General features: G+C 44.5%; 1 protein-coding gene across 3 annotated transcripts in view; it reads left to right on the forward strand.

Annotated features, from left to right (window-relative positions):
- The window catches only part of nck1b (NCK adaptor protein 1b), a 30911-nt gene extending 16720 nt beyond the window's left edge, over positions 1-14191 (forward strand). For all 3 annotated transcript variants that reach the window (XM_069667436.1, XM_069667437.1, XM_069667438.1), the window contains 2 exons: positions 8154-8908; positions 10643-14191. In XM_069667436.1, coding sequence (XP_069523537.1) covers positions 8154-8908; positions 10643-10843 — 956 coding nt within the window. In that variant the 3' untranslated portion in view covers positions 10844-14191. The remainder of the gene's footprint in view (positions 1-8153; positions 8909-10642) is intronic.
- Positions 14192-14263: the final 72 nt, after the last annotated feature.

Consider the following 14263-nt stretch of genomic DNA (forward strand, 5'->3'; position numbering starts at 1 on the left):
CAAAAGGCCCCTGCTGTAATCTCACCTTGTAACTGTTGAGTGCTATCTCCTGTCCCTGCCTGTCTATCTCCCCCACTTGTGTGTGTCCTAAAGGGCTGAGAAGCACATAGCGACAAGCTAACAAGCTTGTGTAAACTGAGAGCTGTTAGCCTCCTCTCCCTCTCTCTCTTTCCCCACCCTCTGTTTTCCTGTTTCTCAGCCTCCCCAGCGAGCGGAAACTCTAATTTGAGCCACATTTCTCCCCGAGCCCTTCGGAGGAGTGCTGGCCAGAGAGGAATTGAGAAGTAAGGAGGAAGTTGAATCATTGTGCGGGGTCTCTGGCAGTCTCTGTCCCCCCTGCTCCGTGTCTCGATCCAAATCCCGCTTCTTTTCTCCGAACCGCTGCCGACGGTTCTTCATCCCGAAAAGAAAAGACATTATCGTAATTACGAGCTTGGCGGGAGAGTCGTCAGCGTCACTTAAAGCCTCAGATGTTTTTCTCCTGTATGACTGTCTGCTCCTCTTTGTTTTCCTGTGTCCTCTGCCATTAAGAATGTCTTAACAGGAAGTGGTGTGGGCTGCTTAAAGCCAGCGTTGTAAACATGTTGGTAGAAGAGAGGAAACCTCAACAGAAGGACTAATGGTCTGCCGTCCTGCTGATTATTTCAATATTGATTGATGGACAGGTTATTGTCTTTATTATGTGATGGTTGTTGTTTGGTCTGTAGTAGAGCTGCAGAGTGAAGTTGCTTCATTGATTGACAGAAAGTTATTCAGCACCTATTTTGATAATTGAATCATCATTTTTTTGTCATTTTTAAATCATAAATGTTGATTATTTGTTGGTTCAAGCTTTTTAAATGTGACAAGATGCCTTTCTTTGTCATGAATAATCCTAATATCCTCGGGGTTTTGAATGCTGGTTTGCTAAACAAGACATTTGAAGACGTCACATTGGGCTGGGGAAAAATTTCACAAGCCTTTTTTTTTTGTCTTTTTATTGTGAAAGCAAAAGGACAGTGGGTAGTGTCAGAAACGGAGGAAGAGAGAGTGGGGATGACGCAGCAAAGGGCCAAGGGTGGGAGTCGAGCCTGGGGCCGCCGATCCATTTTTTTATAACCCTTTTCTATCCCTTTTTTCAAATCTTTTATGGACAAAACAATAGATAATGAAGAAAATAATGGATGGATGAATCGGTAAAGACGATAGCTGTGCCTCAATTCAGGGGCTGCAGCCTCTAAAGGCCAATTGCGTCACAGCTGTGCGTCAAAAGCTGTCCCATTTCGAAGGCTCAAACGCATCCCTTTTCCCGACCACGAAGGATCCATGGGGTGCATCTTTCGCAGCCCAACGTATCCCAAGATTTATTGCACGCCAATTCAAATGAGATAGGGGATTCTTATGTGGCAGAAAAATACACTTTTAAAAGTAAAAGTTTTTGGTTTCAACTCAATCGAAGAGCTAATGTAACAAATCTTACAAAAACGAAAGGAGCCTTGAAACAAATTATCTTTAAATAATAGATTACTCGATGTTAGTTATGCTAGCTAGTTAGCCCACTAGCTACCTGTTACTACGCGACAGGAGCAGCGTTCGGTGAACAGCTTGTGATGCAAACAGGAAATCCTCCGTAGACCAGACCGTCTCATTTCAACGGTCTACGCAGGCTGAGAAAGACGCATCCTCCGTAGACCCCCTCCTATGAAGGCTGCAGCTAATATTTGTTAGGTTAAGCAGTGGTGTTCAGATGCTCAGCAAATAGAGAAAGATTCTTTGTCACAAGGTCTCAGAGCCAGTTGTTGCTTCTTGAAATATTTTGATTTGTCGGAGCAACTGTCCAGAAGCCTTAAGATAATCAGTTTAGTGTCATGAATGAGTTTTAAAAAAGTTCTTAATCGACAGGATAAGATAATTCTTTACTGATCCTCAGAGGGAATTTCGGGTGTTGCAGCAGCACAAAGACAAAGTAGCAAGTCAGTAAATACAAATAAAAAGAAGAGAGAAGAAACAGTAAATGTATGACAGTTTTGTCTAAGAAGATACTGACGCAAGTAATCAGTCATCAAAAAGTTGCTCATCTGAATCAGTTTGTTTTGGTCTCGCAATATGTTTCGCAAGTCACCGTGTTTTTAAGTCAGTCATGAGCAGAGCTTTTGAACCTCAAACGTTTTCTGTTACTGATTCAGATGGAGCACTGAGTGTCATAACAGTCCGCTCCTGAATGCTGTCATCACTGACTGATTTAAAATCGCCACTTCCAGCTTGTGTTTAGAGACTTAGACTTAGACTCAACTTTATTGATCCCTTTGGGATGACTCCCTCTGGGAAATTCAGTCTCCAGCAGCTTATACAGTACAATACAATAGGAAAGAATCAGCACACAGAGGGTAAAAAATAAAGATCAAAATATATATATCTATCTATATAGATATATATATAAAAAGTACAAAATTAGATAACAAAATATATAAAATATACACTCTTAGAAAATATACAAGTAAACAGTGGGTAATTGACCTGGTATTTAGTTCGATTAAACTAAATTAGGTTATTGCACTGTGGTAGAACAATCTTTAACATTTTGGGAGTCTGTCGTCTCTCAATCAAAGGTTGGGGGTTCGATCCCGGACTGCTACAGTCACATGTCGAAGTGTTCTTGGGCAAGAACCCCAAATTGCTCCCGCAGGCATCGCCATCAGGTATGCATGTGCTTAGATACTGATTGGAGATTGGCACTTATGCCTCTGCCATCAGTGTGCGAGTGTGAATGGGTGAATGTGACATGTAGTGTATAAGTGCCATGAGTGCTCAGAAGCCATTTAAAAACATGGCCTTCTCTACTTTAATGGGAAAAAATTGCTCACAAACAATGTTGTTTTTAAGTAACTTGTTATTATTCAGTTCAGAACAATCTGTCATCGTATCTGTTGCTTTAAAGGCAAACCGCTTTCAGTTTCAAACTGTGTTATTGGTGCTGAAGTGAGGGGAACCCGACAGAGAACTTGCTTTAAATTTGGGTCACCAGAAGAGAGGTGGAGAAAAAATAGGTCAAGTGAAAAAAAAGTTTGAACAGACATCGTAACCGATTCAAATGCTGCCGTTTGAGCAGAGAGATAATAGTTCCAGTGTTTCCGCAGCGACGCTTAGGTTCAGAAATATAGACAGCTTGATTCACCATTTAGGTCATGATTGCTTTCATTAATACGCCTACCTGTGTGTCTTACTGTCAGGAAGGTTTTTACTCTGTTTACCCTCTCACTGCAATGCTGCACTGTCCCAGCTGTAAAGACCAAATGGAGCCCCGTCGCACCTCCGTTTCCACCCCCTCTGCCCATCACACGCTGATGGCCGCCTGCGTTTGAAGTCTCACGCGGCTGAAGTTGAAAGAACTTCTTCAGGGTTTCCTGCGCAGCCATCAGTCAGCCGTGTTAGCAGCCTGATTGAAGCTGTCGTTTAGAAGAGAAGGGCAGCCAAAAAGCATCCCCAGTGAAGCATATGCCAACTCACTGTTGTGTGCATTCCCGTTACTTTGTTTGAGTCACTCTCTGACTGCAGGTGGTGTCATTACATTTAATGTGCGAGTCTCCTGCTAGACCATATGGCTGAGGGTGGCTGTGTTGCGTCACGTGTCTGGCGAAAGCAGGTGACGCATTGCTGTCAGACTTTGAATTGCCATGATTTCATGACTGTTGCGACGTAGTTATTAAGCAACCAGGTGGAAATTGCAATACAAGGTATGAGCGTGAATCGTCTGTGGGAACATTTCACCCTCTATTATCAACACTTTTTACATCCCTGCTGAACTTGCCCCATGTTGCGTTCAAGTCCAGGGATGTTCCGACACTGTCAGACAGCCTGACGCGGGGTGTTGTCGTCCACAGAGGAAGAGCGCTGGAATGGAGGGAAGCCGAGAGGTCGAAAGGGCCCTGGCAGACAATAGCACAGCCATCCAGCACGGGGAGGCCGAAGCTGAAAAACAAAACTACTTCCTGTCTGTCACTGGCAGCCAAACAAACTCCCGGCAACTTTCTTCTCCTCCCGCTGGCTCGCCTCATCTGTAAACAAAAAGTGAAGTTTTCAGAGGGCTTTCACAACATGCGTGTAAAAGCTCTTTTGTCATTGTTTGCTGTGATTTAGTGCCATCTGAGTTCCTTCCTCTGCATCCTTCTCTCAGGAAATGCACAGGAAAAGCGTCTGACGTCAGAAAGTTTCCAGCTCGCAGTACTACTTAATTACTCTTCTCTCTTGAAGACGTTTCCCAGGTAGCTGCCGAGTAGGTTTGAGGTTTCAGGGGAAGCGCTCAGATACCACACATCTGCGTATAACACATGCAAATGTCATGCAGTTGGCAGAATGTGGGGTTAACTTCAGGTGGAGGGAGGTGAAGTGAGGGCACTCGGAGGAGGTCTCCCGATAATTAGTTGGTTACTCGATTGCGCACGTCTTTAATGATGTGCGCAGACGTAACATCATTATCCAGTGCTGAATTGCCACCTCGCGTCCTTACTATCTCTGCTGAGAGTTGCGCGTGCAAAACAGTGCCTGGGGAGTGCCTCCTAAAACTTGTAAACTCTGAGAGCGTTTGACCCTCCACGCTGCAGAGGAAAGGATCACTTACAAGATTTGTAAAGCGGACATTGCTCATCACGGGAGCACGTCGGTAATGCACGAGCACTTGAAGAGAAGGCACGTAGGACTTGTGTTCTTGATTTGATTTATTTTTTATATCGGAACCTGGTTTTAAATAGAAAAAAAAAATTGTTTTATTTATTCAATTTATTTATCTTTTTTTATCAGTAGGAGTCAGCAGCAAAGTTGTATTGTCTCTATTGTTAGTCAGCACATGCTTGAAAGAACCTCCAACTGCATCTATAAGCTGATGAGCTAAATAAGAGCGATTAGTCGATTAATCTTTCAATAATCGATGACTCGTCGACTATCAAAATAGTCGTTTGTTGCAGCTTTAGTGCTCATGCTGGGACCAGCAGCAAGGGTGGGGATCAAAACATTGTGTATTTTTTTATTTTTTTATTTATTCTTCTTCTACTGAACTTTTGTGTGCGCAGGATCTAAAACCTTTACTGTTTTCACAATACAGAAATTGGGCTCAAAATGAGCTCTTTCTATAACCGTTTTCTACATTCCACCTGGCCTCACATTATTGTGTTGTGGTAAAGGTGAAGGGTTAAGACAGTACTTTCTTCTACACTGTGCGTAATGTTTTATCATCTTGGTCAGATCATAATTCTGCACACCATGTGTGCTTTGGAAGTTTCTGTGCAACATAATAACCCCGGGGAATCTATCTACAAGGGAAAAGGTGTGCCGATTGTGTCTACATTTTATTATTATTACTTTTATTATTTATATCGTCGTGTTTTTTTATACTTTTTTTATCCATATTTTTTATCCTGATTCTCCCATTATGCAACATTTCTTGCTCTCCCTTCCCTTAAGTCATAAAACAACTGATCTTTCCTTCACAAGAACTCCCACTTGTCTGAAGAGTCTTTGTAACTGTAACCTTTAAAAAATATGCAGGGTTTGTTTTTACAAGAAATGGGTAGCTAAAGTGTGTGCATCAAAATTAAGAAGGAAAAAACAGAAAGGAAAAAGATGTCAAATTTTCTGTTCAAGTAAGGCAGGTTTTGTTGATGAGACAGTTTTTCTCCATACTTTTGTCGATATATCGTTTGGCATATTACATTTTTTACTCATTCTGTACACTATAAAGCCACCTCATGCCGTGTAAAGGTCCGTGTACTTTAAAGATTGTTCCCTAAGTCCGGCTTCATTGGATCACACACCTGGCTGAAAACCTTGGCAGAATATCAAACAAGTTGCTGCCAGAATCTGTCCCCGTCAGTCGAGCTGAATGCAGCTGTGTCCAGCACTGGGGACGGTGGCCTTTGCTCTCAGCAGCGCCGCGCTCTGTGTTTGGTGTGACAGTCTGCTAAGATAAGAGCGGAAGCACAAACTTGTAGTTTCTCCTTGGCTGCAGGCGTGAATTCTCAGCTATAAACCTACAGCGGCACGACAGATGGGCCCTTAGAGAAGCAGATGCAACCCCCTTATCTTCTCCCTGAATCAAACCTGTAGCTGTGCAGGCAAATCCCAACTTCCCTTTGTTTCCTAAGATGAGACTGAACATGTAGTCAAATGCAGCGGCGTCCAGCTTTGTGCTTCTTTAATGCAAAGTGAAGCAGGAAGCTGCAAATAACACCCCTGACAGGGATGCAGATAAGAGCCGCGTTACCTGGCAAGAGAGATAAATTATTAAGCTCTCAGTTGTCTCCGAGCTCAACTGGAGCTGAGAGACGCTTTATTTATGCAGGGTTGACCCCTGACCTTTGTTTGGAGCTAACTAGGTCACTTCCAACTGTGCACAAAATACATCCTGGGGCCTGCACCTGCACGGGCATGTTTGCTTCCTCAACAGGCACATGAACGTGTTGCAGTGTCATTTTTGTATCATTTTAAACACTTGGTAAGAGCGAGGAGTTTGTGTTTGTTTGAGGACAAACAAACCAAGTTTTTAGGCCGTCTCATACAGATGTTTTATCTCCCTGTGAGTTATTACGGCTGCACAGAGGCATAACTAGACCTTACCTCCGCGCACAGACATCAGCTCTTAACACCCCGTCTGCAGTCTGTAGTTATGTACAGTGCTGCGACTAATAACAGGGTCTACCTGGAAGCAATTTGACGTCGGACTCTCGGCGCTACCATGAAATTTGTCTGCACTCCTTGAGTCACGGACATTTTATATCGGCGGTGAAGCAGATTCAGTCCGGCCTTGTGACAAATTAGTCACGTTCCTCGCTAAGAAAACAAACGCAAACACCGTCATCAGCACCGGCGCGGTGCTGGAGGCTACACCCTGCCCCGCTGTGTAATTTAAAGTAGCTGACTTTTGATAATGTAAGCAGTAGCTTTGCAGACGTAATCAGAAATAGTGTGATGATGCAGGCCGACCAGACTGACACTTTGATACCAGCAAGGCCGTAACAGTGTTCGAGCTGCTTTCTGGTCTCTTGGAAAGTTGGAAGAAGGTGTGATCTCTCCCCGCTGGTAGCTTCACATGTGTTTCACACAACTGTTAGCGTGCCGGGCTGCCAAGTGGAAACTCTCGTCCAGTAAGACGCTGACCGCTTCCTGCCAAAACTCCATAACCCAGGCGCAGGCTAAAGAGCCCTGCTAATCCCCCTTCTGTTAGCCTCTGGGCTGTTTAAGAGAAGCCGGGAGGATGACTGCATGTTCGATTACACTCACCCTGTGGCCGGTCTCCGTTTGACTGGCTGACATTTAGCCTAAAAAACCGAAAGGGAAAGGCATTTCTCTGCAAGACCACACTTGATAAGGTCCTGATAAATCAGCGCTTTTAATCATCCGGCTCTGAGATGAAGTCAAACGGTCAGCTCAGCGGGAGGGGGAGGAAGGAGAGCTAGAAAGAGTGTTGGCAAGGAACAGGATGGAGATTTGTATCCAGCTGCTGTGCAGGGAAGGCCGCAGGTGTCTGGGCGGCCGAGGTGATTAGCGCAATGTGATTAGCAACAATGAGACGTGACTCAGACTTTGCGCCTGCATAGCTCTCTTCAGCGCGAGTGTAAATCCTTGAGAAACGGTTAAACGTTCACGTGCCAAAACAAGTTTTCATCCCACTCAAATGTGATTTAACCACACCAGTGTGCCGTTCTGTTTCCTCAGCACCTACACCTAATCCCCAAGAATGTTTTTGGATGGGAAGTGTGGGGGGTTTGGGCAGCGCAACGTGGAAAAGGAGCCCTACTTACCCACCCTCCCTGTATTTCAACACAGCCCCTAATGCGTATTATCGCTGCCTGGTATTTGTCTGGGAGTTTTCCTCCTCCCTTAAATTTTCAGAGGTGTTTTTTAACTGTGTGTGAAGGTGTGTGTGTGTTTGTGTGTGTGGTTTGGGTTTTCTGTTGAAACTTGTTCCACTTGAAACTTGATTTTCAAGACGTGTGTTTTAGTAAACTTGTTACTTTTAAGTTTTGTTTGGCACAAAAGCACCTAAAGACACGTGTGTGCTAATTCATGATGCTGCTTTCTAATTGCATTTCTGACCTTACTCACTGAACTTGATTTTATTGTACATGATGCTGATGTGCTTCCTGTGAACTCTTACACCTTCTCTTCGTTATCGTCTCCAGGGATCGGCAAGGTGAAGAGCAGAAAAGGAGGGATGAGGGACACGGCCTCCAACGCAGACTCCGACATGTACGCAGATAACGGCGAGCGGCTGTACGACCTCAACCTGCCCGCGCTGGTCAAGTTCAGCTACGCGGCCGAGCGTGAGGACGAGCTGTCTCTGGTGAAAGGCACGCGGGTGGTGGTGATGGAGAAGTGCAGCGACGGCTGGTGGCGCGGCAGCTACAGCGGCCGCTCCGGCTGGTTTCCCTCCAACTACGTGACGGAGGACGTGGACGGGACGGCGGGGGGAGGGGGCATGGGCGGGCTCGGAGACCCCGCCGGATCGCTAACGGAGAAGCTGGCGATGGTGGTGAACAGCACCACGAACGGGAACAGAGTGCTGCACACGGTCCAGGCGCTCTACCCGTTCAGCTCCGGCAACGACGAGGAGCTGAACTTCGAGAAGGGCGAGGTGATGGAGGTGGTGGAGAAGCCGGAGAACGACCCCGAGTGGTGGAAGTGTCGCAAAGCAGACGGACAGCTGGGCTTGGTGCCTAAAAACTACGTCACTGTGCTGGACTCCACTTCCCATAAACCCGCAGCGGGGCCCGCCGGGCCGCCCACACCTGACTGTGACTACATCTCGCCGTCGGGCAGCGGGCGCTTCGCGGGGAAGGAGTGGTACTATGGGAAGGTGACGCGCCACCAGGCGGAGGTGGCCCTCAACCAGAGAGGCATCGAGGGAGACTTCCTCATCCGAGACAGCGAGTCATCGGTCAGTAGTCACTGAATGTTCACTGTTAGCATCAGGGCCCTTTGATCTGTGCAGATTGGGCTGTTTTAGCTAAACAGGACGAGTGTCAGCTCAATCTGACTATGTTGGAAATGTTACATTTAAGGTAATCGCAAAATCTGACACACAATATGCTTCAGTGCTTGTGGAGTTGCTCCCAGACCAACACCATGATGTGTTGATATAATAAGCAACTGGTTTAGAGGATAACTGGTATTATTAAACCTGGGCCCTATTTTTTTTTTTACAAATTTGGGTGTCAAAATGACTCATGGAAACAAACACTTTTGGAATCGGTCCTTCATCGTAGCCGCGATACGGCTGCCATGGCTGCAACATAATCCCCTGGGGCAAAAGCGCCTGATCCAAGCACGTCCACTAAAAGCTTGTTTTTGCCACTCACCGGCTCACATTGGGCCTCATTCACTAATATCTGCGAAGAAATGTTCTCACTCTCCGCAAAAAATAAGTACTTGCTCAAAATCACCGTCGGATTTATGACACGTGCGTACCGGCCAATTTTGCGTATGTTAGTAAATCAGAACCATTCTAAATTGACAGGCGCGTGTCCGCGATCTGCAATCAGCATACTGCCACGCCTCTATTTCTCTATATAAGGACATCTGTTTGGTGCCGCATGAAGAGAGCGGTGTTACGGAGAAGCTGAAAGAACGTGAAAGATGGCCTCAAAAGGTAAAAAGAAAAATTTCACATCAGCAGAAATAGAAACAATTGTAACAAAAGTGTTACATTTCAATATGAACATTTTCATATGGTCTTTTGTAAACTTAATAAACTAACTCAGCTGCTATAATTGAAGATTTTATTTATATGACAATAAATTGAGGATGACACGGCATTTACGTTTGGTCCATACATTAGTAAATTCAATTATTGTTGTCTATAAAAGCCTTTTTTTTCAATAAATGAAGTTTTAATATAGTATGCAATTAGTTAAAAGGTGTGTGTTAACATTTCCGAGGACATTTCTTTCATCATTTGTGCGTACGCATGGTCTGAGGGAGTTCTACATTTGTTTGCAGAGTACGAAGAAATTTAGGTTAGAACAAATTGATGAATCCAAGATTTGTGCGTCAAACGCACTGTTCGTAAATGAGGCCCGTTGTTACTCCAGGTGTCCGACAACATTACGGAAATGATCCCTACAAAGATCGTCCTTTTTTTTAAAAGAGTAAGATCCTTTTCGTGTAACCAGAAACAGAAGTCTCGCTCTGAAATCTCGCAGCTGGCGAGATGTTACCGGAACATGAGTCAGAGTTGGAGAGGATTCCGACGACGAAGATGAGGCACTTGAATTCGATGGCCGTCCCTCTTTATTTGAGCAAGAGCATACGGAGCTCATAGAAATTGAAGAGAGAATGAGGAGAGAGAGGGGTGACGGGTAGAGGAGGGTGAAGCGGCTGCCGGCGGAGTCCATTTACTAGACCGATTCCAAAAGTTTTTGTTGCTAAGAGTCATTTCGACCCCCAAATTTGTTAAAAAAATAGGGCGAAGGTTTAGAAATACTGAAGCTAACCTTTAAGCAGGTATATGTTCTTCCTACTGCTCCAAAACAGTCGCCTGTAAAGTTATCAGGAAGGAAACATTTCACCGGAATCTGTCAACGCCGTTTAAAACCTTCACTCAGGAAATAGAAACATTAACAACAAACTGTCTGAACACTGTTTATAAAACCTTTTCCTTTTCTTTTCACAGCCAAACGATTTCTCCATCTCCCTGAAGGCGCAGAGCAAGAACAAGCATTTCAAAGTGCAGCTGAAGGAAAACCTTTACTGCATCGGACAGCGCAAGTTCAACTCCATGGAGGAGCTTGTCGAACACTACAAAAAGGCCCCCATCTTCACCAGCGAGCAGGGAGACAAACTGTACCTGATCAAGGCCCTGGCTGCCTCCTGATCCCTCTCTGTTCCACACACACACACTCGCACTTACACACACACACCTATAGATCGCATCCATATATATATATATATATATACATACAGATACTTAACGCCAGAACACACACTAACATTCAAACTCCCAGCCTGAGGACTTAACACATCATCAGGACTTTAATGCCGATTTGTGAGCATTCCAAGAGGAGGGATGGGAACCGCACGGGGAGAGGAGGACACGGAGGAGTGGAAGGAGGGAGACAAAAAGACTATGGACTCCTGAGAGTTGACTACAGACCTCTTGGTCGCCTATTTTAAATTATCAGATGTGTTAGGTCATAGGCAATGCCATGTATTTCCACCTTGATATCTATTAGAGTCGCATTTAGTTCCCTCTTTTTGTTTTTGTTGATAATATATAATCTTTTTAACAGTTTCTTTTTAAAATGTGATGATTTTTAACTGTATCCGACACACCACACACAGGCATTTTTCAGATGTTAGTCCAGCCCACAGAGGTCGACACTGCTACTCTTGGTTTTTTTTTTGTTGTCGTGACGCCTGTCTTAATTCGTCCTCTCCGCTCGTGGACACGCTAATCCACGACTTCTGCTAACCGCTAATCATGAATAAAAATTAAGTGACCAAAATATATTTATTGATTCTGTTAGGATCACGCTCGCAGAAACACTCATCGTACCTGAAGTCAAACTAGTTTTTGTTCGACAGAACTGCTTGTCTCACATATTGCTGTATCCATATCATGTGAATGTTACAAAGCTGAGGCATCATAGACAGGCGGGGGAGGAGAGGAGTCCCATGACTTTGCATGCGTGCATGCTAACGGGATAGAGTCCTCCTCACGCCTTCACTGTATCTCCCTCGGGAGTTATTGACAGTCCACATCAGTGATGCAGGGTGTGTCTGGAAGTCATGCAACGAGTCAAAAAGAATTTACCCTGATAGTTTGGAGACCCCAAAGTTTGATTGACAGCTGATGCGTCCATGTAGACCGTGTTGCCAAAGGGGATGTTTCTCTAGAGGTAGGGCGGGGTTATTGGGTCCAAATAACCCGCCGGTTCTGCCGGAGCTGGGAGGGGGAAAAGAGGATGATGTCACCGCTCCTGAATTAGTGATCACTGGAGGGAACAGAGGGTCATCCAGGGGTCGCGTTTGTGTGGCTGCAGCGCACATGCATCAAGCGAGGAGACGCCCTCTTCCTCGAGGATTTTCAGAACATAATTCCTGACTGGGAAAAGACAAACTGCTTTAAAAGAGTCGTATCTGGGCTCCATGGGAAATGTAGTCGGTGTCAGCAGGAACACATGGTTTATATTTACAGTGCAGGTCTCTAGCGAGTGGGTGTTTTGTTGAGTGAAAACGGACCAAGTAGAGTTGAATGTCGAGGGTGCAGTGCCTGCAATCAGAGCTGCAGCAGCGTTGGCAGGGAGCCGCTCCAGCAGAGAGGCTCAGGGAAGAAGAGGAGGAGGAGGAGGAGGAGAAGGATGCTCGTGATGACTTCTCCAGCTGTTAGTGCAGAGAAAGAGAGAGGTAGAGGGATTTCATAGAGGAGGAATGGAAAAATGGAGCAAAAGCGGGATCTATAGGGAGGAGACTAACGGTCACGACGGGCGGGGAAATGTGAACGCAGGCCAACGTTGATGCATCACAGCAGAAAATAAAGGACTAATGCATGGGAGTAGTTTGAGAGGGCTTTTAAGGTCTGATCAGGCCAAGCATGAAACAGTCAGCAGAGCAGCAGAGCTCAAAACATGGGTGTGAACCGTTTCTCAGTTCCCTTTGTGATTGACAGATCTATTCATTCATCCTATTCAAGAGCTGCGTGACGACGGGCGGATTATAAACAGTGATACAATTAGCTTTCAGTTTGAGTTATGAGAAAAAGGCAAGGTCTAATTATACACCTTCTGAGCCTTGATTTAAGTGAGATTAGATTCGTTTAACGGTAAAAAAACACATTCCAGTTTTAGATTTATGACGACATAGTTTGAAATGTAAACACAGGATTGTTTTCAGTGCGGCTTTTTTTTATTTTGGGTCCGAAAACAGATTTCTTTACCTGTCTGACATTTGTGCCTGTTACCCCCCTTTTGTTATCACATGACAGGAACCCTTTTAATGTGTCGTTTAAAACCCAACCCTTCTCTGTATGTGTGCCATTTTTGTCTGACAACTAACCTGAGATACTGTTTGCCTCCAGACAACTATCAGCAACCTATTTTTCTTCAGTTAAATTCCCTCCCTGACTTCCAGCTCTCGCCGCATCCGCGACGCCACGCAGCATTAAAGTGACAAACGCCAACGCAACGTGCCCCAGTTTGAAGGATTTAGGAGATTTTTTTCATGTGCCTTCACAGCTTTCTGTCAACCAAAGGTTTTAAGTGTCCCCTTTTTTCTTTTTTAACTCCTTATCTTCCAACATCTCTCGTCACCGCCGCGTGCTACCCGGTTAAAGCTTTGCATGTGCGTCAGTTGTGAGTGTTGAAGGGCAACGAAAAAAGGGCGTTCCCTCACTTTAATGAAGGCTGTTGTTCGTCTTGCATTAAATGCCCATTTTAGGTGACATTTGTGTGTAGTTTTCAAGTGACCTTACCTTTTGCGGATTTCATCAACAGCGAATGCCTACATGTACAGTATAAAATATGTGACAGAACTCCCAGGTGTGATGTAATCATGACCTGAATCTCATGCTCGAGCACCTCAAGTTAACGGTATCGCACATTGTTGGTTGTGAAGAAAATGTGTTTCATATAAGACTCGTGTAAGACATTCACTTTTGCAGTTTAGCCACTTAAATATGTAAAAAGATGCTTAAATGTTTGACTGAACTACAGCATAAACTGGGATTCATTTTGACACCAATGGAGGCGGCATGAGCAGAGCCTTGTAGCTGTACAGAAACGATATCAAACCTGCTTGAAAAGACTTTAAAGTTTTTGTCGGATATTATCAAGAGACCGTTTATCAAACTATTTCAAGAACTACAACGCAGCCTCCCGACTGCTCCACAAAGCCTGAGATGATCTTTTGATTTCTTGATAATACTCCGAACAAATGACCCCCGTGTTCAACTTTTGGTGCTTTTGTGCTGCTTACATTTCTATGGTGTTCTTTGTCTCAGAAAAAGCTTCTTTTTTTTTTTTTTTTTTTTTTTCTGTGTGAGAGAGTGAAGAGAACAGATCCATGCTGTGGAATGAGAAAGGCAGTGCTGTGAAACTTAATGTCATGCTCTTAATACTGTTTTTATGGAGGGGAGATCGTCTTCAGGTGTAATAATTTAGAAGAGTTTATTAGAGTGTTCAAAAGACGTAATAAACGATAAAAAAAAGAAGATAATGTCTCTTGTTTTTGTCTTTTTAAAATGTTTAAACTCTCTGAATGAGATGTCAAACAGTAATTTACTTAATTATGCAACAGA

The sequence above is a fragment of the Semicossyphus pulcher genome, unplaced genomic scaffold (assembly GCF_022749685.1).
Source record: "Semicossyphus pulcher isolate SPU_LCO1_2020_fin unplaced genomic scaffold, fSemPul1.0.p SCAF_18, whole genome shotgun sequence".
Taxonomy (NCBI): domain Eukaryota; kingdom Metazoa; phylum Chordata; class Actinopteri; order Labriformes; family Labridae; genus Semicossyphus; species Semicossyphus pulcher.